Below are 27514 nucleotides of genomic sequence, written 5' to 3' on the forward strand. Positions count from 1 at the left end.
GTGTTCCTGTGGCATCTAAAAATAGAGAGATTTATGGGAAGGAAGAGATTTGGCAACGCCTCTCAATTTCCTAATTTTAGACCTGAGTCTTCAATAAATTCTAATTCTCTCCTGAGGTTGCTTATTTGACCTTGTTATCTCAGTACCCAAAGGGGATGACTTATTATCAACAACAGGTCCAGTATGTGCTGTCCTAATTCATTAGCATTTTAGAGAAATGCCAAAGTAAACAACCCCAAGGGTGCTGACCCTACATCAGTGAAGGTAAGAATTCAGCTTATCTACCGAACCTCCTTGAGTAAGTGAGTTCAAATGCCATTTCTGAAGAAGGGGGTGGGGGCAGTTTTGAAGACTAGTCTGGACACTGTGGTTACCTGAAATTTAAAGTAGTACCAATTTTTTTTTTGAAATTGCTAAAAATTAAAGGGGAAATGGCAACATTACTTTTAGAGTGATTTAAAAAAAAAAGTCCTATCTAGGTCAACTAAATAGTTAAAGCTGTTTTTATTTAGAAAGAGGGGCAACACAAATATAAATGGGCACTAATTATGGACACTGATTGTTTTTAGGATGCAAAAGCTTAAGGTTAAAGGTAGGACAAAGCACAGGAAAAGATCATGGGATTAAATGCATTTCCTTCTCAGTTACTGTCTTAATGGGTCCAGAAGGGAAATTTTATCTTTAGCCAGCTGGCAGATTGCAGAGAGAAGCATTATTCCAGAGTAAGTACCAAAGGTGGGGGAAGATGCTGAGAAATGAAAAAACGTGAGCAGTAATCATGCCTGTAGACCATCGTCAGAAGGGGACTCTGAGTGCACCCAGAAGAGATGACAGCGAGGAGTGAGAAAGATGGAGGATGACGGTGCTGAGGCTGATGAAAGCACTATCATTGACTAAATACTCACCATTTGCCAACCCCTGTGCTTGTATAAAATCTGTAGGAACTAAAACAACAGGTTTTAGTGCCCATTTTCTTACCACCACGCTGCAGGGCCTCTGGGCCCGGTGTAGTCAGTGAGGCGGCTCGCACAGCGGAGCTGCCCCTTCTGCAACAGGGAGCACACAGTGTCACTGGAGAGCACAAGACCAGAAGCCTCCAGAGCTCAGTCCCTGATGGAGGATCTAAGAGGCCCGCCTGGCCTGCAAATGCAGCCCGAAGCACGTGGGTGCCAAGGTCCTCACCTGACGGTGCCACTGAACAGCACTGGCTCTTGGGGAATGATGGAGAGTTTGCTCCGGAGGTCAGCCAGGCCAATGTCACTGATTCTCACGCCGTCGATCTTGATGCAGCCTCCAGATAACTCCACCAGGCGGAAGAGGGCCATCCCCAGAGAGGACTTTCCTGATGAGTCAGAAGACAGGCAGACAAACTGTTCAATTAGCAACCTCTGTGAAGACAAAACTGGTTTATTCTCAGGGCAAAATCACCTATTTTTCCATTTCTGTTCAATCATTATTTTGATGGATTAACTCAGATAATGTCTAAAATGATAGCCAGACACACAAAAAGAAAAGCCATGGACCTTCCTGAGCTGCCAAGCATACACATTTACATCACATAGCTCCAGCCCGAGGAGTAGGAGGGACATGACAGCCTCCCAGGAGTGAAACGGAAAACTGCCTCCTTTTCACCTTAGGAACAGGTTCCACAGTTTAATGCTTCTCAGTCAAAGTGAGGAGACCAGAGAGCAAGGAGCTAGAGGCAAATCAGAGGACAAGTTGTCTTTTCTCTCTGCTGTCCCCTTATCTTCGCTGAGAGAAACAAGATAAGGTTCCCATCACCGTGGCAGCGCTAGAAAATGGAAGAAGTTCTTAGGTAAACACACAAGGGAGGGAGGTTTGGGCTTGAGGGAATGAGTGGCTGTAGATTCTCTACCGTGATAGGAAACTGTGGTAGAAAAGCAGTTTTGGGAGTTCCCCGGCTGCCTAGTGGGTTCAGGATCCAGTATTGTCCCTGCTGTGGTGGGGGTTCTATCCTTGGCTTGGGAACTTCCGCGTGCTGTGGTTGTGGCCAAAAAATAAATTAATTAACTAAAAAGCAGGTTTGGGGAAATAAAATAATGAGTTCCCTATCATAGTGATAAACAGAATAGCTTTTCTTAATTGACTCTTCATTTTAAAAATTACAAAAGTCATTCAAGCAGATAACATCAATCTCCCATAATCTCACTACCATTTTTGGGGGGACACATTTCCTTCTAGTTTTTTCCTCAGAGTTTAGACCATACCAGAGATACAATTTTTTTTTTTTTTTGGTCTTTTTTCACTTTTTCTAGGGCCGCACCCAAGGCATATGGAGGTTCCCAGGCTAGGGGTCTAATCGGAGCTGCAGCCACGGGCCTACACAGCCACAGCAACGCCTGAGTGAGGCCAGGGATCAAACCCGCAACCTCATGGTTCCTAGTCGGATTCATTAACCACTGGGCCACAACAGGAACTCCCAGAGATACAATATTTTAACTGCTTTTTCCACTTAATATTACATAGCAAGTACTCAATCACATTATTACTTTTTCAAGATGAAGTTTCAGTGGCTGCAATAAATTCTATACATGGAGGTACTCTTCCTTATTTAACCAGTTCCCTAAAGTTACTAGAACCACACTACGGCATACAGTTCAGTGCTCAAACTGCTCCTACCTCACACGATTTCCCTGCAATGGATTCTCAGAATTGAAACTACTGTGTCAAAAAAATATAAACATTTATAAAGCTCAGTGCTTTACCAAAAAGAAGGTTTGACATAGTCTTGTCTTTCTACCTTTCTTCAACTCAGATCCATAGTTTATTTTTTTATTTTATTTTATTATTATTATTATTATTTTGCTTTTTAGGGCCACCTCTGTGGCATATGGAAGTTCCCAGGCTGGGAGTTGAATCAGAGCTGCAGCTGCCGGCCTACACTATAGCCACAGCAATGCCAGATCTGAGCCATGTCTGTGATCTACACCACAGCTCATGCCAACACTGGATTAACCCACGGATCGAGGCCAGGGATTGAACCCACATTCTCATGGATACCAGTTGGGTTTGTTGCGCCACTACTGCTGCGCCACGAAGGGAACTCCAATTCAGACCCATAGTTTAGATGTAGAACAGCAAGTTGTTAGCTGTTATACCTGTTTTTCTGGTTCTTATTTATTTTTTATTTATTTATTTTTTTGGTCTTTTTGCTATTTCTTGGGCCGCTCCCATGGCATATGGAGGTTCCCAGGCTAGAGGTCGAATCGGAGCTGTAGCCACAGGCCTACGCCAGAGCCACAGCAATGCGGGATCCGAGCTGCATCTGCAACCTACACCACAGCTCACGGCAATGCCGGATGTCAACCCACTAAGCAAGGGCAGGGACCGAACCCACAACCTCATGGTTCCTAGTCGGATTCGTTAACCACAGCGCCACAACGGGAACTCCTATTTATTTTAAATTACTAAATGAATTTATCACATCTGTAGTTGCATAATGATCATCACAATCCAATTTCACAGGAGTTTTCCTGGTTCTTGACCCTCCTTCCCTCCTCTGCCTCAATGTTCTGGAAACCCTCCCATGAAGGCCTTGTGACTGTGTCCATTCAGCAGTGAATGAGGTTATAAATACCCTGCCTCACTCTGGCAACTGTAGCCACATCCTTGTCATTGCGATGTAACCCCTGTCGAGCAACCTATGGGAACTCCGAGGGTCCATCTACCGGAAACAAGTTGGGAACCCTGAGTCCACATAGCAGGACAGTCTTGATGGGTCCTCTCCTCCTAGAAGTGAACTGGTTTCTTTGGGATTGGGGGATTTGGTTAGTGGTCCCTCATTCAGGTACAAAGAAGGAGGTGGAGACTCTGGACCTGTGGTTCAAGGTCTAAGCTAAGGAAGGAATGGTGCCCAAATAAAGGGATTAAATTGTTCCTCTTCAATAAAAGATCTGAAGCTAGACTATCTGTGTACTGATGGAATGCGGTGTAAAAAAGGGCAATGGGAGTTCCCGTCGTGGTTCCGTGGTTAACAGATCCAACTAGGAACCAGGAGGTTGTGGGTTCGATCCCTGGCCTTGCTCAGTGGGTTAAGGATCTGGCGTTGCCATGAGATGTGGTGTAGGTCGCAGACAGAGCTTGGATCCTGCGTTGCTGTGGCTCTGGCAAAGGCCGGCGGCTACAGCTCCGATTCAACCCCTAGCCTGGGAACCTCCATATGCCACAGGTACAGCTCTAGAAAAGACCAAAGAAAAATAAAAAATAAAAAATAAATAAAAAACAAACAAATAAAATAAAAAAGGGCAATGATGTCCTCACAGTGGCTACAACCATGGCAGAGTCAGGGTTCCATAAGTCTCGGAAGATGCTTCTTAGGATTAGAGTTTAGACTTTGTGAGTCGGGCTATTTATAATTATTTTATTTTTCTATTTATGCCTCTTCTATAACTGTTTATGGGTCAATAAAATCTTGGTGAAAATTTTCATCTGTCTTACCCGTGTTAAAGGGAAATCACAGGAAGGGAGGCCAGTCAGGGCTTTCAGGAGAGTAGTGCACCCCTGGGAGCCAATGCAGCAGAGTGGAATCAGGGAGAGAGCAAAGTAAAAGCCTTGGGGACAGTCACTATCCTCAGCTGGGCATTCTCTTTCCAGTGTAAAACCCTAGAGGCAGTATCTTGTGGTGACATGAAGTAATTCGTCCAAAGAGGAAGCAGGAAATGGCTTTTTCTTTTCTTCTTAGCAGGTTCTTTAAAGCAAATTGGCCAGAAAAAGCCTTTTTTTTTTTTTTTTCTTTTTTAGGAGCAAGAAAAGAAGCTAAAAGAGTTTTGGTGCCAAGGAAGCAAGGAGCCCAGAAAGCTAATGAGAAGTGACTCAAGAGACCTTTTACACAAAGGTAAACAAATTAGTGAAAGAAGACAAGACAATGTTTGAAATGTTATTTAGGAAGGAAAGAAACACATGAGTCAAGTCTTGACTCCAAATATCTAAGGGGCATATAGTAACATACTTCTAAGAATAAGAATGAAATGAACTAAAACAACAGTCTAATCTCTGTCAAATTAAGAAAGTAATTTCCATCTTCAAAGAAACACCGGTTCCTTTTTTTAGATCTGTGTTGGTTTCTGATAAGCATAAGGCTAAACTGGCGATACATCATAAAGACCTTAACTTTTTTGTATATTTTGACATCACAGAAATAGGATGTTCACTGCAGTGCTATTTGTAATAGTGAGACTCTGACAACAACCTCCATGTCCTATAATTGGAGCTGAGTTCATATAAATGACAGAGCATTCATAAAACGGAATTTTATATCAGGCTGCAGAGAAATCATGTCATAGAATATCAATTCACTTGAAAAACATCTGGTAGTTTTAAAAGCAGACCACGAAACAGTGTGTATAAAATGACTTGATTTTTATGAACCCACTGGTTGACAGAAAAAGCCTAACAATATAGTCACCAAAATGTGAGAAATTGCTGGGTAGTGGGGTTATGGGTGTTTCTCCCTTGTACTTTTGCTCTATATTCCAAGTGTTCCGCATCGAGAATGTATGGTTTTATGCTTAGAAAAATCATGAAAGGTTATGAAAGCAGGGTTGACAATAAGCCTCAACAAGTGGTTTCAGAGACCTGAGACACGAATTGCTCATCTAACCAGAATCTGGTTTGAAGGGATTAGAGTGATAGTAAACAGCAAATCATGGGCCAAACTTGACTCTGGTAGGTTCAACTGTCCTCCAGAGAAGAGATCCTTACCCGATCCCGTCCGTCCCACGATGCCAATCTTCTCCTTGGGTTTGATGGTGAAGGACACTTTCTTCAGAACCAGGGGGAGATTTTCTTGGTACCTCATCTCTGCATTCTCAAAGGTCACCTCTCCTTCCTGGGGCCAGTCAGAGGAGGGAGCCTTGTTCTTAATTCTGGCAGGTGCTTCCAAAGAGAGAGTCTGGGGAGAGAGAAATGGCCGGTTCAGACTGAATACGGATTCTGGGGGAGCTGTAAGGCTTTGTCACAGGGAAGTACAACCAGCACATCTGGGAGTTCCCATCATGGCTCAGTGGTTAATGAATCCGACTAGGAACCATGAGGTTGCGGGTTCGATCCCTGGCCTTGCTCAGTGGGTTAAGGATCCAGCTTTGCTGTGAGCTGTGGTGTAGGTCACAGATGAGGCTCGGATCCCGTGTTGCTGTGGCTCTGGCGTAGGCCGGCGGTTACAGCTCCGATTCGACCCCTAGCCTGGGAACCTCCATATGCTGCGGGAGCGGCCCTAGAAAAGGAAAAAATACAAAAACAAAAACAAAAAACAGCACATCTGTACCAAACATGTGGAGGCAGCTGCAGCCCTGCCCCCCTTGTTTTGAAAGAGTCCTCTGGCAATGAATGCTTATGGCCTCTAAGCTAGACAGTCAGAGTGCAAACTGCACTTCACAGTTTACAACAGCTCCTAGGCAGCAGCTCAGGGAGGGCAGGGGTTTTCAAATTGCCTCTGTCTTAAGGAATTCTTCCATAACACTCCTTTGGAGGCCAAGGTGGCGCTAGGGCTTTCCAATTCTCTTCAACCATAGCAGTTTTTATTACAATTCTTTGAAAATACTCCACTTGAAATGGAATCCCATCATTTGAAAATGACTGGCCTAAACCCAAAGAAGGGAAACCAACATGTATTGAACATTTAATCAGGCAGCCTGAGCAACTCTAGTCCCAACTTCAATACGAACAGCTACATGACCTGGATAGGACTCTTCTTCACTCCAGGTCTTAGTTTCTCATCTGCAAGTTGTGGGGACCGCATTAGATGATCGTGAAAATCCATTCCAGCCTTAAAATGCTGTGTTTAAGGAGTACCCGACATGGCTCAGTGGAAACGAATTTGACTAGCATTCATGAGAATGCAGGTTTGATCCCTGGCCTCACTCAGTGGGTTAAGGATCTGGTGTTGCCATGAGCGGTGGTGTAGGTCACAGATTCGGCTTAGATCTGGCATTGCTGTAGCTGTGGTGTAGGCTGGTGGCTACAAGCTCTGATTTGACCCCTAGCCTGGAAACCTCCATACGCCGCCTCAGTTTGGGTTTTTAAAGTAGAGCCTTTAAAAGACAAAATAAATAAATAAAATAAAATGCTTTGTTTCATGTAACCATTGGGTAATTTTTGTTATAGTCACATCTCACAGTGTTTTAAAACTCTGGTGACTAGTCATGGAGCTTGCAGCCTCATAGGGAAGTAAAGGGCCAAAGTCTACAGTGCTCTGGCATGAGGGGTAGAAACTGAAGTCAAAAAACTCCATGTTGGGGAGTTCTCATTGTGGCTCAGTGGAAATGAACCCAACTAGTATCCATGAGGATTTGGGTGTGATCCCCAGCCTCGCTCAGTGGGTTAAAGATCCGGCGTTGCCGTGAGCTGTGGTGTAGGTCACAGACCTGGCTCAGATCTGATGTTGCTGTGGCTGTGGCGTAGGCTGGTGGCTATAGCTCTGATTCGACCCCTAGCCTGGGAACCACCATATGCCGTGGGTATGACCCTAAAGGGACAAAAAAAATCAAAAAACAAAAAACCTCCATGTTGGGATGGGCATCCAGGTTGGGGACTGACAGTGGGAAGCCAGCCCACGGAAATGTGACTGGTTTGTACAATGTACACTCTGTACCATTGCTGACCACACCCTGACCTCTCCAGCAAGACTCACACCAACAGTGATACTAAGTGAAAGACTACACGCCCTTACATACACATGTAAACTGTCTACAGACCATAGCACTAGGCCCAGAGGCTCGTGTATAAACATGAAGAATAGCTATTAGCAGATTAATTAGAAAACTATCTGTCATTCTTTCTGATAATAATCATTTATAAGCTTAAGAAATATCCTATGACTGATGAGGTTCATTGCCAAAACAAATGAGGGAGGCATGTCTCTGCTGGAAAATGCAATTTACACAATGTACTAGCTCTCAGTGAAAGGGGAGTTTTTTAAAACTATGTTTGTAATTCAATGTTCTAGTTGGAACTCAGGATGTATTCTTTCCATGTAAATAATGATATAAATGCTGATAGTCTCTGAGCAGTTCACAAAATAGGTTATCCAAATGCAAGAATCCTAATTCCTCAGGACTCTGCTTCTCTCTATAGAAAATTGCTTTCAGAGTTCCAACTAGGACACCAGCAAGACGTTGCCCCATGGCAGGACTGCAGGGCTACTGGGGTAAAGTGGGAAGAGCTAGATGATCTCAGTACCAACTAAATTAACTGGTTTTTGAACTGTGAATACAGTTTAAAATTAGCTATGGAGCGTCTGAAAGTTCAGAAGCCTGGGTCCTGTCCCAGACCTCTTGATCAGAATCTCCAGAGATGAGTCCTGTGTTAGTCTTTGGTTTAAGCTTTGCCTAACGCTTCTGATGGCCATCCCTAGTTAAGAATGAATACAGATTTGTTCTTAAGATTTTAAACAGGGGCTTCCTATCGTGGCACAGTGGAAACGAATCCCACTAGGAACCATGAGATTGCAGGTTCCATCCCTGGCCTTGCTCAGTGGGTTAAGGATCCGGCGTTGCTGTGGCTATGGTGTAGGCCAGCATCTGTAGCTCCAATTAGACCCTTAGCCTGGGAACCTCCATGTGCCGTGGGTGCAGCCCTAAAAAAAGAAATAAATAAAAGATTTAAAAACAAGACATAGTTTTCAATAGTGTAAGGAAAAATATTACATTAGCTTAACTGAACTAATGAGATATAGAACATCTTGGAAATGAGCTGAGGAAGGTAAGTTCTCAAACACAATTCACAAATCTATTTAGGAAATCTTATGATATTCTCTTCTCCATTCCATTGTGCTGGAGAGACTGCTGCCTCTCCTGTGGGACAAGACAAAGCAGAGAAAACAAGCATCCTCCCTGCACATCCACTGGAGGCAGTACAGGGGTAAAACTGCTCCAAGGAGTCAGATCGCAGTAAAAGGCCTGTAGCAGCCTGACCTTGATGTAGTGGTTGATCCTCTCCACTGAGGTGAAGCGAGCTTCTGTCTCGGATGCCAGCCGGACAGTAAACTGGAACAGCCCTGTTAACTGATAATGGGAAATAAAAACCCAAGAGAGAATTTATTAACACACACCAGGCCAAGTCTAGAAAACCTCCTTCAGCTAAGGGACCTCAACTCAGTGATAAGAACCAACTGGGGACATGTAGCAGCTGGTTCTAGGGACTGTGTCATTCTCTAAAGATTTAAGACAAAGTCTAATAGCCCCCAGTCAATGGCAATTCTCAATGAATGCAGGAGGCATTGTGGGTTTTCTGTTTATTTGTTTGTTTTGGGGGGGGGCTACAACTTTTCAGGGTCTTTTATTATCTGCTCCAAACGTTCCTCTGGTGGGTTTCAAATGTATAGCATTGTTTCTGTGTTCATGACACTTCTGTTGCACAGTTAGGTTTCTTCCTTCAGTTATCTCTGTGGGCTCTCTGATGACAACAGACTGAATTATTACTCAATTTACTTCTTTTAACATCAACATTGGCATTGTGGTTTTGCTGGCAAAACTTTCCTGTATGCAAAGGCTATTCATCTGTCTTTACCTTCCCAGTAATTCAACTGTAGCCAAGTAACTTCTGGGCTTCATACCTATACCTACACCTGATGCAGCAGTCACAGCGATAGAGATTATATCAACCATGAGCATCTACTGAGAATGCTTCTCGGAAGGTCAAATAAGAGAAATGAGGCTGGGCCCGCACTGAACGAAGAACTCCTGTGTGCCTCAGATGGAGGATTCTGACAGTGTATATAAGACAGATTCTGTCCTGCTCCAATAATCAAGCAAGATGTATGTACCATGGACAAAATATCTTTGGGTATCTATGAAGATACATATCTCTTCTTGGACTTTCTTTGGCTACTTATTTATTTTCATCTTTCCAATGCAGAAAGATGTCAAACATATACAAGTGTAGAGCGGACAGCATAATGAACTCTCATGCATCAAACAGCCATCTTAAAAAGTTATCAACTTACAGCCAATATTATTGCATCTATACCACATCCTTTCATATTATCTGGAATCAAATCCCATATAGCCTATCACTGCATTCAAAAATATTTCAGCTTATATCTAAAACATAAAGACTCCCTAAAAACAACCATTGTCACATCTTAAAAAGTTAGTAATCATTCTCTAACATCTTCAAATATCTAGCCAGTGCTGAAGTTCCCAATTATTCTTTGAGCTATTTGAACACCTTCAAGCATCCCTAGAGACCAGAAGGGTTTACATAATGTAACAGTATTGGAAGAAATGGGGGCCTGAAAATAAAATGTACAGAAGAAGCACATTGAGGATATGTATTTCTTAGTAGACTAGAAGAGGCTACAGATGAAAGGGTCGTGAACACAGAAATCTACAAATAAAAATTTTCGAAATCATGTTCGAGAAAAAAATTAAATTAAACTAAAATAAGGAGTTCCTGTTGTGGCTCAGTACGTTAAGAACCTAACTAGAGATGACAAAGTATACAGGAGGATGTTCCTAGGTTATATGCAAATACTATGCCATTTATTTATTTATTTGGTCTTTTTGCCTTTTCTAGGGCTGCTCCTGTGGCATATGGAGTTTCCCAGGCTAGGCGTCCAATTGGAGCTGTTGTCGCTGGCCTAGGCCACAGCCACAGCAACACAGGATCCAAGCCGCATCTGCCACCTACACCACAGCTCACGGCAATGGCGGATCCTTAACCCACTGAGCAAGGCCAGGGATCAAACCTGTGACCTCATGGTTCCTAGTCGGATTCGTTAACCACTGCACCACGACGGGAACTCCACTATGCCATTTTATAAGGGACTCGAGCATCATGGATAACTGTGAGGATGCGGGTTCGAACACTGACCCCACTCAGTGGATTTAGGATCTGGATTGCCGAAAGCTGCAGTGTAGGTTGCAGCTGCAGCTCAGATCCAGCATTGCTGTGGCTGCGGTGTAGGCCAGCAGCTACAGCTCTAATTTGACCCCTAGTCTGCGAACTTCCATATGCTATGGGTGCAGCCCTAAAAGACTTAATTAATTAATTAAAATACAAAACAAAATAAACTAACGATCTTTAAAGATACACCTAGGAGTTCCCTGCTGGCCTAGGGTTAAGGATCTGATAGTATCACTGCTCTGGCATGGGTTCGATCCCTGGCCTAGGAACATCCACTTGCCTTGGGCTCAGCCAAAAAAAAAAAAAGAAAAAAAAAATAGCACCTATTTCATAAACACATGCAACAAAGTTAAACTCCTTTATTCCTATACAGTCAACCCTTGATATCCACAGGGGATTGGTTCCGGGACACCCACCAATACAAAAAAAATCCATGACGCTCAAGTCCCTTATTTAAATGGCACAGTATTTGCACATAACCTACGAACATTCTCCTGCCTACTTTAAATCATCTCTAGATTACTTATAATTCCTAATACAATGTAAATACTATATAAATAGTTATAAATACAATGTGTTATAAATAGTTGCCCGCCTGCAGTAAATTCAGTTTTGCTTTTTGGAACTTTCTGGAATTCCTCACTCTCCGCCCCCGCCACCCCTAGGAAATGTATTTGATCTGCAGTTGTTGAATCTAAGGATGTGGAACCTGTGGACATGGAGGGCTGGCTGTGTACCATTTCTGCCTCTCTCCCATCCTCCCATCCCAGCCAAGCCCAGAGGGTTACCGCCAAAGCAAATGGGGAGAAGCTCTAGGAGTCAGAGATGAAACAATGGCTTAGGGTAGAACCCCCTGGCAGGCCTCTCATAGGCCAGTGTACAAGCAAAGAGGGTGCCCCAATCCCAGGGACTCACCTGGACTGCGTAGGAGATGGCAAGCCCCGCGTAGGCTGGGGGAATCTTCCCGTGCATGAGAACAATCATCAGCCCGGTGGTGGTGATCAGGGCAATGCTGATCAGGTCCAGCCGCACTGCCAGCCACCGCATGGCACACGTGAACAAGAAGAAAGGACTCTGGTTGGTATCCAGGAGCTCCTGGTACCTGTGAGGAAGAAAGAACACCTAATAGGCAAATACAGTACCTCACAACCCTGGTTGTGGAGGATGACAGGGCTGTGGTGAATTATGGATGGAGGGCTAACACTGAAGCGCTACCCTCTGTAATTCAGAGAATAACAGGGACACTTAAAGGAGTGCAGAGTATTCCAGGCTTCACACATAGGAGGTCATGGGAGTTGTCTGGTTTTACCCTTTCAAAGAAATCATTAAAGATGTCAGAGAAAAGTATCTACTTCACAGCACAGGGAAATCAAGACGGGAGGAGACCAAATAAAGAGGCTGTTCAGGAGTTCCCATCGTGGCTCAGTGGTTAATGAATCCAACTAGGAATCAGGAGGTTGTGGGCTCGATCCCTGACCTCGCTCAGTGGGTTAAGGATCTGGTGTTGCCGTGAGCTGTGGTGTAAGGTCGCAGATGCGGCTCAGATCCCGAGTTGCTGTGGCTCTGAAGAAGGCCGGAGGCTACAGCTCCAATTAGACCCCTAGCCTGGGAACCCCCATATGCCGAGGGAGCGGCCCTAGAAAAGGCAACAAGACAAAAAAAAAAAAAAAAAAAAAAAAAGAGGCTGTTGAAGCTTTAGTAAAATGTTTTAGGTCAGGGGTCATTTCCTCAAAGAAAGAGAGGTTACAAAGGCAAACTACAGAAATGGCACAAGACCAGGAAAAGAGAGAATCTTGGACTGAATATGAGAAAGTGGAAACTGTCTGCTGACACACTTGTTTCCCAAGGCCATGGGGCAAAGAATGAGGAAAAGTCAGTTAAACCAGAGCAAAAAGATCTAGACAAGCTTTGTCACTGCAGGAGTGAGGCACCACTGTCACCAGGATCCTCATCTGAAGGTTTGGTGCCACACACAAACAGAACTCTAGAGCAGGTCTTAGTGGGCAGATGTCTTTGCTTTAAAAAAAAAAAAATCACTTTCTTCCTCACAATGAGATATGTGCACTTTAGAGAATATTTTAAAAATGCAATAAAGAAGAGAGAAATATAAAATTCCAGTATTCTCACCACTCAGTTAAAACCAGGGTTAATATTCTGCTGCACTTCCTCCCAGACTATTTTTCAAAGCACTCACATTTATGTCTATATGTTCATAAATATGTACACAGTCAGTATATTTAATTTTTTTCATTTAAAGGTATGATGCATTTATCTAAGTTGTTTAACCTAAACTTTCTATTCTAGAGTTCCTTTTTAACATGAATTGCTTAATAATGTCACAGATACAGACACAGCCTTAAAAGGGAGCATACCCATACATCTGCACCTTGCCCTTTCACTAATATACCTTGGAGATCATCCCATATCAGTACCTAGAGAGTGTTCTCATTCTTTTTAAGGGCCATGTAATATTCCATTATATGGGGAAAACACAACTTATTTAACCAGTCCTCTACTTAAGGACATTTAGCCTAGCTCAATCTCTTGTTAACAAAAATCTCCACAATGACTACATATGTACATAATTTCTCATATAAATACTATTCAACAGCTGAATAAAATGTCAGTCTAAGGTCAATGAGTATCTTTTACTATTCCAAAAAAATTTTAAAGCAAAAACTCCATCAAATATAGCCCTTCAGAACCAAAAGCCAACAGACTCCAAATCTGTGTTTTGTCTTCCCATTTGCTCAGAAGGGAGTTCCACCAAGCAACTGAGAATTAATCAGAGATCATTAAATCACTAGTACTCCTTAATGAGCTTTATAATCCCTAATTCTCACCTTCAAAGGCTTCTTAAATTCTTAATAAATGCTGAGATGGGGCCACCCCATTGAGCCCTCTGGCTTCCATTGACACCAACCTGTGCAGAAATTCCTGCCCTTTGTTGTAGGCATGGATGGTGGCCAGGCCCTGTATGCTGGATGTGATGTGGGAGAGGAAAGGTGACTGTGTGATGTTGTCCAGACGCTTCAGCTCTCGGATCAGGACCCTAGAGAGAGAATGAGTTCCGTGTCAGAGGGGTAGACCAGGAACTCTGGCTTCATCCTTTGCCCTGGCAGACACAAAGACGTCCTGTTTACCTGGAGACCATGTGCAAAAGTGAAAAGAGGATGCCAAGGGGCCCCACCGCCACAAGGAACCACGGGAAAACTCCTGCGATCATTCCAACACAGAAGAACACCAGGATGACATTCTGGATGAACATCTCAGCCTGGAACGGCAGGCGCACATCGACTGGGGAGATCGGAAAGGAACACGTGTCAGATGCTGGAATCCACAAACAGGGAAAATGGAGCCCAAAAGTTCTTGTGTTTTCCCTTTTTTTTTTTTTTTTTTTTTTGTCTTTTTGCCTTTTCTAGGGCCGCGGCATATGGGGGTTCCGGCTAGGGGTCGAATCGGAGCTATAGCCGCTGGCCTACACCAGAGCCACAGTGACGCCAGATCCAAGCCGCATCTGTGATCTACACCACAGCTCACGGCAACGCTGGGTCCTTAATCCACTGAGCAAGGTCAGGGATCGAACCCGCAACCTCATGATTCCTAGTCGGATTTGTTAACCACTGCGCCACGACAGGCACTCCTGTGTTTTCCTTTTTAAATGAGGATCCCTAAATTTCCTATCTGAAATTTGTGATTTTTATCTTTTAAACAGTTGGATCAAAGAAAAATCTGGAAACTTGGTAGCTTTAATTTTTCTTGTCCCAAGAACATTTAAGTGATCTTTCTCCTCTGTGCCCTCTTTGCTGGTTCACTATGCTCCCCATCCACTTTATTTATTTATTTATTTATTTATTTATTTTTTGTCTTTTTGCCATTTCTTGGGCCGCTCCCGAGGCATATGGAGGTTCCCAGGCTAGGGGTCGAATCAGAGCTGTAGCCACAGGCCTACACCAGAGCCACAGCAACGCAGGATCCGAGCCGCATCTGCAACCTACACCACAGCTCACGGCAACGCCGGATCGTTAACCCACTGAGCAAGGCCAGAGATTGAACCCGCAACCTCATGGTTCCTAGTCGGATTCATTAACCACTGCGCCACAACGGGAACTCTTGCCCAACCACTTTAAACATTCCTTCCTCTTTACAGAGTAGTATATGCTCGTTGTAAAATATTTGGAAAAATAAGTATGCAAAAACTTAAATATATAGCCTTCATTCTTACCAATACGATATTTAAGGAATTTTTCATCATGGAAAATTGTAAATATACACAGAGGTTAAGAGTAGAAAACAGAGTTCCCGTTGTGGCGCAGTGGTTAACGAATCCGACTAGGAACCATGAGGTTGCGGGTTCGGTCCCTGCCCTTGCTCGGTGGGTTAACGATCCGGCGTTGCCGTGAGCTGTGGTGTAGGTTGCAGACGCGGCTCGGATCCCACGTTGCTGTGGCTCTGGCGTAGGCCAGTGGCTACAGCTCCAATTCAACCCCTAGCCTGGGAACCTCCATATGCCGCAGGAGCGGCCCAAGAAATAGCAACAACAACAACAACAAAAGACAAAAAAAAAAAAAAAAAAAAAAAAAAAAAGAGTAGAAAACCTCTGGTAGTTATCAACATTTTCTTCATCCTTTTTTGGACATCTCTTCCCCCTACCTATTTTCATGCAAATCCCAGACATGTTGATACCACTGGGGGTTTTTTGGGGGTTTTTTGTTGGGTTTTTTGTTTGTTTTTGTTTTTTTTGGTTTTTTTAGTCTCTTTTCCATTTGTGTGTGCGTATGTATGTGAGTTTAACAGAAACAGGTTCATGTCATGCACTGTTCCATGTATCAGTGATGGATTTGATCTATTACCTCTGGCTGTGGCTTTATACTGGCCTATCAATATTTCAAACAAACTCCTTCTATGGAGGCAACATAGTACAGCAGTTAAAAACATGAGCTCTGGAGTCAGAAAGATGTGGGCTGAACTCCCAGCTTGTTGTTCACTAGATGCAATCTTGGGTAAGTTGATGAACTTTTCTAGACATCAGCTTTCCCATGTATTCAATGGGTGAAAGGATACCCACCTCATAGGGCTGCTGTGAGGATTAGGATAATGCATGTGGGACATTCTGCACCCTGCTTGTCACAAAGTAAGCCCTCAATAAGTGTCAGGCAGCATAACTATCATTAGGCCTATGGGAGTAGAGTTAACTTTTTAATAACATGGGAGTTGGGGCACAAACCCTCCGTGTAGTTGAAAATCTGCATATAACTTACAGTCAGCCCTCCATGTATGTGCTTCCTCATCTACAGATTCAAGCCACCTGTTGTTCAAGAGTCAAGTGTATTTAAGTTCTGGTGCTGGCGCAGCCCATGAGGCACCCAGCAAGCCTGTGAGAGGCTGTAGGTGTCCAAGAACCTATGTACTACCCACAAGTCAGTATGTGTTTTAGCCTCTCAGATGCCCCTGACCAAAGCCTTTATGCTGATTCAATCCTCTGAACTGATTTTCAGGTTAAATAAGATCAAAGAACTCAGATGAAAGGTGAAAAATCAGATAGGCACTTGGACTAAAGAGAAGTTGCAATGTGGAGAAAATGCCAAAACCAAATACAATCAAGAAATGCAAACGTCAGTAGCCACTGGGCTCCCAGAATCTAAGGCTGGACAAATCTACCCATCTGGCGAGTCACCTGGAAGGCGGGAGGGCACAGTGAGCTCCGGCTTGTGCCCCAGAGCACAAAAGAGAGAGGCAGTGAGAAGCTGTGAGAAATACCTTCATCCATGTCTTTGGAAAACCTGTTGAGAATCCTCCCCGTGGGGGTCGTGTCAAAAAACTTCATAGGGCTTCGAAGGATCCTTCGGAAAAGCTCATCGTGGAGCCGGGAGGAGGCTCGCAATGTGCCCTGAGAAGCAGAGCACAAAGCCATCAGGGACCCAGCGACTCAGGCAGGCTCAGTTCCCACCCCACGGCTCACAGCTCCATGGTACATCCATGCGCAAAGCTGGAGAAGGCCAAGTGGCCGTGCAGGAAGGAGGTGGCTAATAGGTAAACCTGAGGCTAATGGGATGGAGGTCATTTCAGCGAGGACCATCCTGCTTCAGAGGAGCTCCAGGATTCCAAATAAACCCGAGACTGTCAGGGGGAAGCCTGACCACATGGCCACTGGGGAGAGGAGGAGCACAGGCCCTGGTGCACACCTTGACAAAGACCACTCCACGAACGGCTTTCAGGATCAGCATGACTGCCATGGAGAGGGCATAGATGCTGGCATAGTACTCCATTAAAGGATTGTCCTTCATGCTGTTGCTCACAGACGTCCTGTTTTCTTGAGTCACTGTGGTGTTCTGTTTGGAGGCAAGGCTCTGTGACGCAAGACTGCGAGGCACTGCCAAGGACCCCTCACATCAGGGCCATTCTCGGCTTAAGACAGGGTGTAGGATAATGACTCTGGGACCCCAATGAGGCAAACACCCAGCCAGGCTTTGTCCACTCCCTCTCTCCTTTCTGTAATTTTTTTAAAAGTAAGCTATAGTTGATTTACAATATTGCAGCAATTGCTGCTCTACAGCAAAGTGGCCCAGTCATACATATGTATACATTCTTTTCCTCATATCCCCCATCACATTCTATCCCAAGAGACTGGACACAGTTCCCTATGCTATACAGTCCTCCTTTTCTTTCTTTTTTTTTTTTTTTTTCCACTTTTTAAGGCCATACCCACGGCATATGGAGGTTTCCAGGCTAGGGGTCCAACTGGAGCTACAGCTGCCAGCCTATGCCACAGCCACAGCAACGCAGGATCCGAGCCACGTCTGGGATCTAAACCACAGCTCACGGCAATGCCGGATCCTTAACCCACTGAGTAAAGCCAGGGATCGAACCCACAAGCTCATGGTTCCTAGCTGGATTCTTTTCTGCTGTGCCACGATGGGAACCCCCCGCCTTCTTTTCTAATAGATGAGAGCAGACAACCTACTAATGCTACTGAGAAGCTCTACTGCTCTGTAAGTTGGTCAGGGAGCAACTACCTGCTGAGGGACTCATCTCTTTGGCCCTGGGTAATCCTTGGCCATTATTTCTTCCATCTGAAAACTAGAGCAGTTTCCCTAAGAATAGCCAGGGAATGTGGAGGGATGGTCATTATTTTTAGACATATACTCTTTCCATTGATGAGGAACCTTACCCCACTTCCTTGCTTGATCCAGTAGCTCAACCACCAGTTGCTGAAGGCAGTGCTGCCCACGTTCAGCATGAAAAGGGACAGAATGACCAGAAATGCCAAGGGGCCCCCAGCAGCCTGGATGTAGACACCGTATACTGACCAGGGCACGGAACCCTGCCCCTTTTCTTCCATTTGCACGAGCTGCCCTAGGTAAGGAAAAAAGAAACACGAACTCAGAAAGGAAAAGGTGCTTTTCCAAAAAACTAAGTCATCTGTAGAAGAGCAGAATCAAAGAGAGCCTATGCTTTCACAAAGTTCTAGATTAGAATTATTTTCCCTTCATCAGCAGTATTCACTTATCCAGTTAACATGTACGAAGCACCTACTATGAACCGAGCCCAGGCTGTGGCCCCAGAGCAGTAAAGAGAATGAAGACCAGGTCTTTGCCCTGAGATCTGGCTGAGGATCCTTCCATAGTCTAGTAGGACCAGCAGAGATATAAACACACAGTTACAATAAAACGTGCCCGCTCCAATGCCAGAGCCATTTTCAGGGCAGCATGGGAACATTCCAGGAGGTGCACCTAACCTACAGGGGTGGGGAGCTGGGAGGGCCTTAGCAGGGAGGTTTCAGCTTGTAAGGTAAGCCAGAGACAGCCAGGTGGGGAAACAGCAAATCAGTGTATAGAGACAACCAGTTCAGCATTGCAGGAACATTCTATGGCCTAAGGAGTAATGGAGATAAGGCTGATTAAGATTAAGCAGGCTGTGGTCAGAGGATAAAGGCATTTGAACTCTATCCCTCAAAGAAGAACTTCTCAAGAGAATGTGTGTGCAGAGATTTGACTGGCCTTACTGTGTTAGTGGGCCTGTGATGGGCCAGACCAGCCAGCTCTGGTGGTCAGCAGCTTCTTCTAGGCATCCCAGGGTCTCGTACAAATAATGGCATTTTCTATGTGTGCCCTCTCAGGAAAAAGATTAGAAAATGCTGCTTTGAAATTGGGAGGCCACTGAAAGGCCTCAGGCAAGAGAGTTGGTTGGTCTCCTATTTCTAACTAGATTCCTCAGACTTAAAAGGAGGCAGCTGTAACATGCCACATAGGGGTTGACAGAGGCCAGAACCAGGATTGTGGCGATGGGGATGGAGTTTCAGGTGGTCAACTCAGTAGGATGGGGTGACTGGCTGGAGGAGGAGAGAAAAGATTCAAAGAGCTTCCTAGGGGCTACCTGGGGTGGTCAGGTGATTGACGGTAATGAGAGAATGCTGAGAAACAGCCCCATAGGAAGCCCCTGCCTCTTCATTACAGGATGTGTAATTATCCGGGAACAAGCCACACATGCCTTGAGCACTTTGGCATGTGAGTCTCCAGTTAGCGGCTATGTAAATAAGGACAAATGTCCCCTAAGGACATTGTATTTTTATTTATTTATTTATTTATTTATTTATTTATTTATCCTTTTAGGACCGCACCCCTGGCAATAGTCAGTTCCCAGGCTAGGGTCAAATAAGAGCTGCAGGTGCCAGCCTACTCCATAACCATAGCATCGCCAGATCCAAGCCCTGTCTGTGACCTACATCACAGCTCATGTAGGATCCTTAACCCACTGAGCGAGGCCAGCCAGAGATTAAACCCGAGTCCTCGTGGATATTAGTCGGGCTCGTTACTGCTGAGTCACAACAGGAACTCCCAACATTGTATTTTTTATGCTGCCAGTGGCAGATGTCTCAGCCTTCTGTGCTATGTGTGTTTTGCCCGTGTTGAGAGTAAGGTGATCTCCAATCACAACTGAATCCAAACTCTCAACTGTGGTTTATTAAAAGAAAGAAAAGAAGCAGGGAGTGGTAAATTGGGATGGTCAACTCCTAACACCAAATACCTGTTGCAGTTTTAAGAATAAGGAAACAGCAGTGGCAAACCCGGGAAAGGTCCTGGCTTCAAAACATCAGGTGGTGACGCAACAGGACAACTTTAAAAGAGGATTACGTTTTTACTTTTACTTTTTATTATTCACAAACTGATATGCGACTTCAAATTCACAAAAGAAAAATGCCTAAGGTACTGTCAATAGCTTTTCTAACTCCCTAGATTTGTTTCAGTTGATAAGATAAAGGGTTTTAAAAACAGGACCAATGACTCTGGATAGGAAAGTCAGGTAGGAAAAAACACTGGCTGTAACTATTCACCACAGCCATGCTGCAGTCTGCTTGGAACAAGCCAAGGAGGGTATCATTGTAACAGAGGAGGTACTGAGGATGCAGACTTTCTTAGACCTGGAATGCCTCTCTCTGCTTTGGGTGGCATGACTTTTAAAGAGCAGAGGTGAATCACAGGAAAGAAAGGTTTACCTCTGCCCACGATTCAATTCCTCCTTACTCTTGAAGACTCAGCTATGACTTACCTACACCTCACAACACCCTGCAGAGCAAGAGGGTTGGATTGAAGGTCATTCTTATTGCCTTGGTCTGTTTGAGCAAACAGAAGATGCCTCCTGCCTCAAACAGAAGGGAGATGATGGTCTCCTGATAATCATGTAAGAATTTTACTGTTCTAGAAATACATGGCCAGGCACTCTGCCACATAAAATGATATCCAATAGCATGAATGACCATGTGGTATAATTTCTGATAAACTTTAGTGACACACTTTCCACCACTTTCTGTGCCGCCATAATGGTGCTCTCGAATGTCCTGGCTGACATTCTCAAGAGCACCATCAATGCCAGAAAGAAAGGCGCACGTCAGGTTCTTATCAGGCCACGCTCCAAAGTCACCATCTGGTTTCTAACTATGTTGGTGACACAGGGTTATATTGGCAAGATTTTTTTTGTTTGTTTTTGTTTTTGGCTTTTTGCCTTTTCTAGGGCCACTTCCCGCAACATGTGGAGGTTCCCAGGCTAGGGGTCAAATCGGAGCTGTAGTCACCAACCTATGCCAGAGCCACAGCAACGCCAGATCTGAGCTGCGACTGCGGCCTACACTATAGCTCACGGCAACACCAGATCCTCAACCCACTGAGCAAGGCCAGGGATCCAACCCGCAACCTCATGGTTCCTAGTCTGATTCCTTAACCACTGCGCCACGACAGGAATACCTATATTGGCAAATCTAACTGAGGATCACAGAGCTGGGGAAATTGTTATGAACTATATGGGCAGGTTAAACAAGTATAGGGTGATCAGCCCCAGATCTGAGGGGGGAAAATGTAGAAAATGTAGAAAAATGCCAGTTCCCATCCTGTCATTTTGGTTTCATTGTACTGACGACCTCAGCTGATATCATGGATCATGAAGAAGCAGGTTTAAAAACACACAGGAAGGAAAACCGTGGGATTCTTTTTCTAGAGATGTAATACATACCTGCAAGTAAAATGGCTCAATGGAAAAACTAAAACATAAAAAAATGAATGGAAGTTCCCACCGTGGTACAGCGGAAACGAAGCCAACTAGGAACCATGAGGTTATGGGTTCAATCCCTGGCCTCACTCAATGGGTTAAGGATCTGGTGTTGCCGTGAGCTGTGGTGTAAGTCGCAGATACGGCTTGGATCTGGCGTTGCTGTGGCTGTGGCATAGGCCAGTGGCTGTAGCTCTGATTCAACCCCTAACCTGGGAACCTCCATGTGCCATGGCTGCAGCCCTAAAAAAAAGCGAAATAAATAAATAATAAATAAACTTTAATGGCAAGTCTAACATCTCAAAAAAGGTCATTACCTTCTTCTGGCTTCACTGTTTTCTCCTTCTTTACTGATCCTGTTTTAGGACCCTTGTCTTGTGTTTTTTTCTGTGAACCACTGGTCTCCTTTTTTGAATTAATCTAATATTTAAAAGAAAGAAAGAAGTGTCACAAGTCATTATATGACCATTCAGACAATAGTCCAAAGGACACATTAGAGAATCATCCATCGAGCTGCTGCTCTTATTGAAAAGAGACACATCCAACTTCTTAAAAGGGCTACCTTATACCCATATCTGTGACTCCCTCCTCCCCCACCTTCAATCTTTGAGATCTGAGTTCCTACCCTGTTGTATCACCGACGCGGCTCTCCCCAGCGTCATACAGACCTAAACACCAAACACAGTAGCCTGTGCACTGTTCTCATCCACTCCAACCTGTCCAAGGCATTTGTCCCGGGGTCACTTCCATTCTTTCCATCTCTGATCCCCACATCACTAACTCCATTCACAGATCTGATCATTTCCCACTGCCCACAGGATAAACTCCAACTTCTCAGCTTGATTTTGCAACACTTCCACATTCTGGCCCTGGCCTAGCCCTGCAAGTTCCTTTCCCCTGCCTGGGGCTTCTACTCTCCACGCTGGCCATTCCTCACATTACGCAGCCATTTCCCACTTCCGTACTTTTACCCACACTGGCTCTTTGATTGGAATGCCCCCTCCACTCCCAACTCAGTCATAGTTCTTTCATTCAGATGGATTAAAAGCTTAGATTCTTCCTGGGGCAACTTAACACACCTCCAAAATAGAGCTCACACGCCCCTGTTCTCCCAGGCCCTTATATGTACTTCTACAGCACATTGCTATATGCATGATCAGGTGTCGTTACAGTTCCCATAAGAGCATAAGAAGCCTGAGTCCCTCAAAGACCAGGAGGATGTCTCACGCGTGGTTATAACCTACACAATGCCCTGCACCCAGAACTGCCTGAAATATGACACATGGAGACTCGCAAAGCGTTCATCAAATTGACTCTGAGATAATAGAAACGACTTAATGCTCTCCCTTCCAAGTTCCTCTTATATCTCTGCACAGGAAATTCTCTTCCTACAGTTTACTACATTTAATTCTATATCACAGTTAGCCTCATGACCCCAGTGTGCTCTTCAACTAGACTTGTGAAATTGACAGTGAAAAAAAAAATCAGAAAAGAATATAAAATTAAGAGCCACATCCGGGACACAAGATAGGACTCTAAATTTTATATTTATTGCAGTGCATGAGTACATGCACGGTCTAAAGAGAAAATTACTGTTTGTTGACCACTGCCTAAGGTCAGGATGTAACACATTATTTCATTTAATCAATGCACCAACTGTAAGAGGCAGGTGCCACCTCTGTTTTTAAGCTGAGAAAACTGAGGCTCAGGAAAGTGAAGTCATATACCGAAAGCACGCTCCTCCACGCAGCACTCTGGCTCTCAATATTCCTTTGGTCCTTAGACTTCTCACATTTTAGCCTCTCTCCCCCTCATTTCCCTTTCCATGACTACAGTGAGAAGGAAATAATCTCAAGAGCCCAAAGTACTGTGAGAGTCACAGGGAGAGATCATAAAATCCACACCTGGATCAGGTGCCTCTGTAGAAGTTACTGATGGCACTTGGAAGGCCTTGAGTTAAATCAAAGGGCCCCAAACACATCATAAACAGTGAGCTATAACTGAACCTGAAATCAAACAGAACGATACCCAAACACTGACTCCCAGAAAAGGTCCCCATAACGTTCCATTTTCATCCTGCTCAAAATGACCAAGTGGCGAAGAAGCAGCTTTTAGCCCAGCCTGAGTGAACTCCTAGGACCCAAGGTGATTGGAGGATAAAAAGTCCAATATGAGAGCAGGTTGACAAGGAGAAACAAGTCCCTAGCTAGCTCCAACGCCCTGCTCTTTGCCTAACCCAGCGCCCAGAGGAGGCGGCATCTTTTCGTGTTGCCGCAGGAGGCGGGACAGCACAGCAAAAGGAGCACTTTGGAATCGAAGCGACCTTGTTGGCAAGCTGTTTAATTCTCCCGAGCTTCTGCCTCCCCAGCTGTAAAAGTGGGGGATAACCGTATTTTTGCCACAGAGCTCTGTTAAGATGACTAAATATGATGACATCTGATACCTCATCAAGTAACTGGGATACATTTGGGGTTAGTTAATGAGCACCAAGTCAGCAGCCAAGAAACCGTGGATAATTTTCAAATGACTGCAGTATCCAATGTTTCTTCCCTGCCAAAGAATCCATTTGATTATTAAGAAAGGAGCCTCCTAATGCTTCAGCCAAGATCTGAGGGGGTTTATGAAAGTAAGTTATGATTGAACAGCAGTGTACGCTGAGCCCACATGCTTCTCCCTGGCCTTACCTTATGATAAATTCTCAGGGACAGAAGACCTCGGCTCACCAGCCACACAATCTTACTCTCCTAGAGCAGAACCAGTATGTGGACTAATGCACAGCAGTCTGGTCACCAGAAAACGGGGTCCCGGCCAACAAGACACAGATACTGAGTTCAGGTAATAAGATTCTCCATCACTCAGTATGGTCATGGCTCTCTTGCTAGAAAGACACACACACATACACACATGCACACAACCGCACATGCATGCATGCCAAGCAAATCTTACCTCAACTGGGGGTGTCTCTCCCAGCAACAGGTTATTAAAAATGGTAGCGTAATCACCATTTAGATTCATCAGTTCCTCATGGGTGCCTCTTTCTGTAATACAGCCCTCTTTCATGAAGATCACTTCATCACAGTCAGCCAGGTACTGGAGACAAAGACAGAGACAACACCGTGTGGCTGACATTCGTGCAAATACAAGCGAACGCCTCAACCTTGGTTCAGCGGTTCTCATCTGGAGGTGGTCAAGCCCCTCCAGGGGACATGTGGCGATATCTGGAGGCATTCTGGGTTCTTAGAATTGAGGGGAGGGTACTACTGCCATTTGGCGGATGGAGGCCAGGGATGCATAAGACAAGCCCCCACAACAGAGAGCTTTCTGGCCCCTAAACCCCAGTGCCACAACTGAGAGGCCCTGCTTTAGTTTATCATGCCTTGGGATGTAGTTCAAAAAGCAGTTCCTCCAGATTTTGCCATAAATCTACTGATGAAGCCACACAAGCCTTGCCTTAAATGTCACATCCCTTCACTGCACTCAGAAGGACACATGATTACAGACTTTCTGTGGCAGCATGGGGGGGTTGTCCCCCCCACTTGACAACATATGCAAGGCAGATGGAAATATCCTTGAGCTGCTCTCTGAAGCGGCTGCTTGTGGTGGAATGACAGAGGGAGAAGAGATTGTTTTCCCTAAACAGTTCCCACTTGCATATAGATGTTAACACAACGCTTTCCAAACTCTCTCATAACCAAACTCCACTTTCAGCCTATTGCTCTCAGCCCTTTTACTCACTGATTTACATGCAGAAGCTAACATGCTCCAAGGATCCGATCCAGATGGCCATCTGGTACCACAAGCCTTATTAGTACAATGAGACAGGGGGCTATTTGTTGGGGAAGTGACCCCAGGGACCTCAAAGAGCCCCAGAGGTATCCGGACTGAGCCTACCTCCCTGTTTCTGACTTCCCAAGTCAAGGTGGGCAGCCTGGGGAAGGACGTGCCATACCTGTAACTGGTGGGTGATGAACAGAACCGTCTTAGACTTGAGGTGCTTCTGGATGGCACTGTTGAAGATGTGGTTGCCCACGTGGGCATCTAAGGCACTGAGGGGATCATCCAGGATGTAGATGTCTCGGTCACTGTACAAGGCCCGGGCGAGGCTGATCCTTTGGCGCTGCCCACCACTCAGGTTGGCTCCTCGCTCGCCAATCTACAGGAGTCCAGACAGCAGAGGGAAGCCTCCATCTCAAGTCCAGAACCATGCTCAGCCACTGACCCAGTCACCTCTTTTCTCTTCCACCCAAACCAGCCCCTTCTCTTGACTTCGCCACCTGGATGAAGGGCTTCTGTGTCCTCCTGGGCCCACACCAGATCTGGGGGCATCAGCCCAGACGCCTTCCTCTCTCCTAAGACCACCTGGGTTATGAATCAATCCTGTGTCTGGCCTTGCCATGCCCTCTTGACACCCCACTACTATCCATTCTCCTCAGACAGAACGATCTTTCCAAAACACACAGCTGACCGTGTCCCACCCTTGCTTAGGGTCCTAGAGGACAGAATCTAAAGCCCCAAAGATGGCATACAAAGCAGGCCCTTTGCCACCTGGCTTATCAGCAGCCCTCAGCCTCTGTCGTCAGTCCCCCATCCAAAACCTGGGTTCTAAGCCATTTTCAATTGTGAGTCTATTATAAACACACACGACCACTGTCGTGCCTTCTCCTGTACTCTGTCTGCTCAGCCCTGGCGTCCTCTCCTCCGTGAGGCCTCCCTCACCCTCTTCTCCACCAACACCCAAAAGGAAGGGGACTCTTTCACCAGCTTATTATGTGCCTATTTGTCAGGATGTCTCAATTGTAAGTCAGCTTTTTGAGGTCACCGATTATTGTCCTAATCTTTTATATTCCCTGTTCCTCCAGCAGTTTCTGCACCTGTAGCCAGCACATAATGAGCACTTAATAAATGTTACTGAATGAACAAATGAAAAAAAAAATCAATTGTCAAATGGCAGCTGGCTTTGCATTTTTAAACAATCTTGTCCTTAAAAAAATCTAATTAATTCAGAGGGTTTCAAATAAAACCATGTATGAAAATTACCTGCAGGGCTTGTTAAAACAGATCGAACGGCCCCACCCCTAGCGTCTCTGATTCAGTTGGTCTCCGTGGGGATAAGAATCTGCAGTGCAGCGACTTGCTGCTCTGCTGCTAATCAGGGGACCAGGATCTGAGAACCAGTAAACTAATTAAACCATTCACCAAATCTGGTTTGAGGGCTTAGCTGAAGTCAGCTGAATAAAAAGAACCAGGCCTGGAGACCCCGGGGCAGGTCATGGGAGGCGAGTGTCAACACTGAAGGGCAAGAGCCAGTTCTAAGGACAAGCCCCTGGGAACTGTTCTAGCGCAGAGACCCACAGACAGGCGGTCTGTGCAAAGGCTTCCTCCTTTCTAAAGGGATAGTGCTCCCCAGAGTCCACATGCAAGTAAGAAGCTTGGCAGAATAAAGTTCAGGGAAGAAGCTCCACAGGCACATGCTTGATTTATGATTTTAAAAATGAACAGTGAAGAAAACATGAACTCCAAACCAACAATGGGACTTCACTTAAAATCCACATGACACCTAAAATGTTTATGTGCTTAAAACAGGTCATGTTGCTACCCCTGCCCTGAGGAACAAATGAGTCCCTAGCTTAAAGTCCCAGTGAAGGAGTTCCCATCATGGCTCAGTGGTTAACAAACCTGACTGGCATCCATGAGGACGCGGGTTTGATCCCTGGCCTCGCTCAGTGGGTTAAGGATCTGGCGTTGCTGTGGCTGTGGCATAGGCTGGCAGCTACAGCTCCAATTCGACCCCTAGCCTGGGAACCTCCATATGCCACAGGTGTGGCCCTAAAAAGACAAAAGGAAAAAAAAAAAAAACAAAGGCAAAACTCCCCATGTAGGTTCTCCTCTCACTCCAAGGAGGCAGCCTTGGTGCAGCCCTGGCACAGTCCTGCCACCCATCTTCCAGAATCCCCTCTGCTAAACCCCTGTGCCCAGCAGGGGCACAAGGCTCGTACCTCCGTCAGGTCACTGTTGGGAAGAATGGCCAGGTCAGGCCTTAGGCAGCAGCTGTTCAGCACAGAGTTGTATCTGAGGACAGAAAGAGACTGCGCATCAGGGACCTGGCTGG

At 45.2% G+C, this 27514-nt stretch overlaps 1 protein-coding gene across 9 annotated transcripts in view; it reads right to left on the minus strand.

The window, feature by feature from the left end:
• Window positions 1-27514, minus strand: part of ABCC5 (ATP binding cassette subfamily C member 5) — an 89288-nt gene that overhangs the window by 12430 nt on the left and 49344 nt on the right. For all 9 annotated transcript variants that reach the window (XM_021069932.1, XM_021069939.1, XM_021069935.1 and 6 more), the window contains 13 exons: window positions 27402-27474; window positions 25355-25558; window positions 24352-24495; window positions 21723-21825; window positions 18035-18219; window positions 17049-17195; window positions 16624-16753; window positions 14007-14160; window positions 13787-13915; window positions 11779-11965; window positions 8931-9020; window positions 5722-5911; window positions 1183-1342 (listed from right to left, as the gene is read on the minus strand). In XM_021069932.1, coding sequence (XP_020925591.1) covers window positions 1183-1342; window positions 5722-5911; window positions 8931-9020; window positions 11779-11965; window positions 13787-13915; window positions 14007-14160; window positions 16624-16753; window positions 17049-17195; window positions 18035-18219; window positions 21723-21825; window positions 24352-24495; window positions 25355-25558; window positions 27402-27474 — 1896 coding nt within the window. The remainder of the gene's footprint in view (window positions 1-1182; window positions 1343-5721; window positions 5912-8930; window positions 9021-11778; window positions 11966-13786; window positions 13916-14006; window positions 14161-16623; window positions 16754-17048; window positions 17196-18034; window positions 18220-21722; window positions 21826-24351; window positions 24496-25354; window positions 25559-27401; window positions 27475-27514) is intronic.

The sequence above is a fragment of the Sus scrofa genome, chromosome 13 (genome assembly GCF_000003025.6).
Source record: "Sus scrofa isolate TJ Tabasco breed Duroc chromosome 13, Sscrofa11.1, whole genome shotgun sequence".
Lineage (NCBI taxonomy): Eukaryota > Metazoa > Chordata > Mammalia > Artiodactyla > Suidae > Sus > Sus scrofa.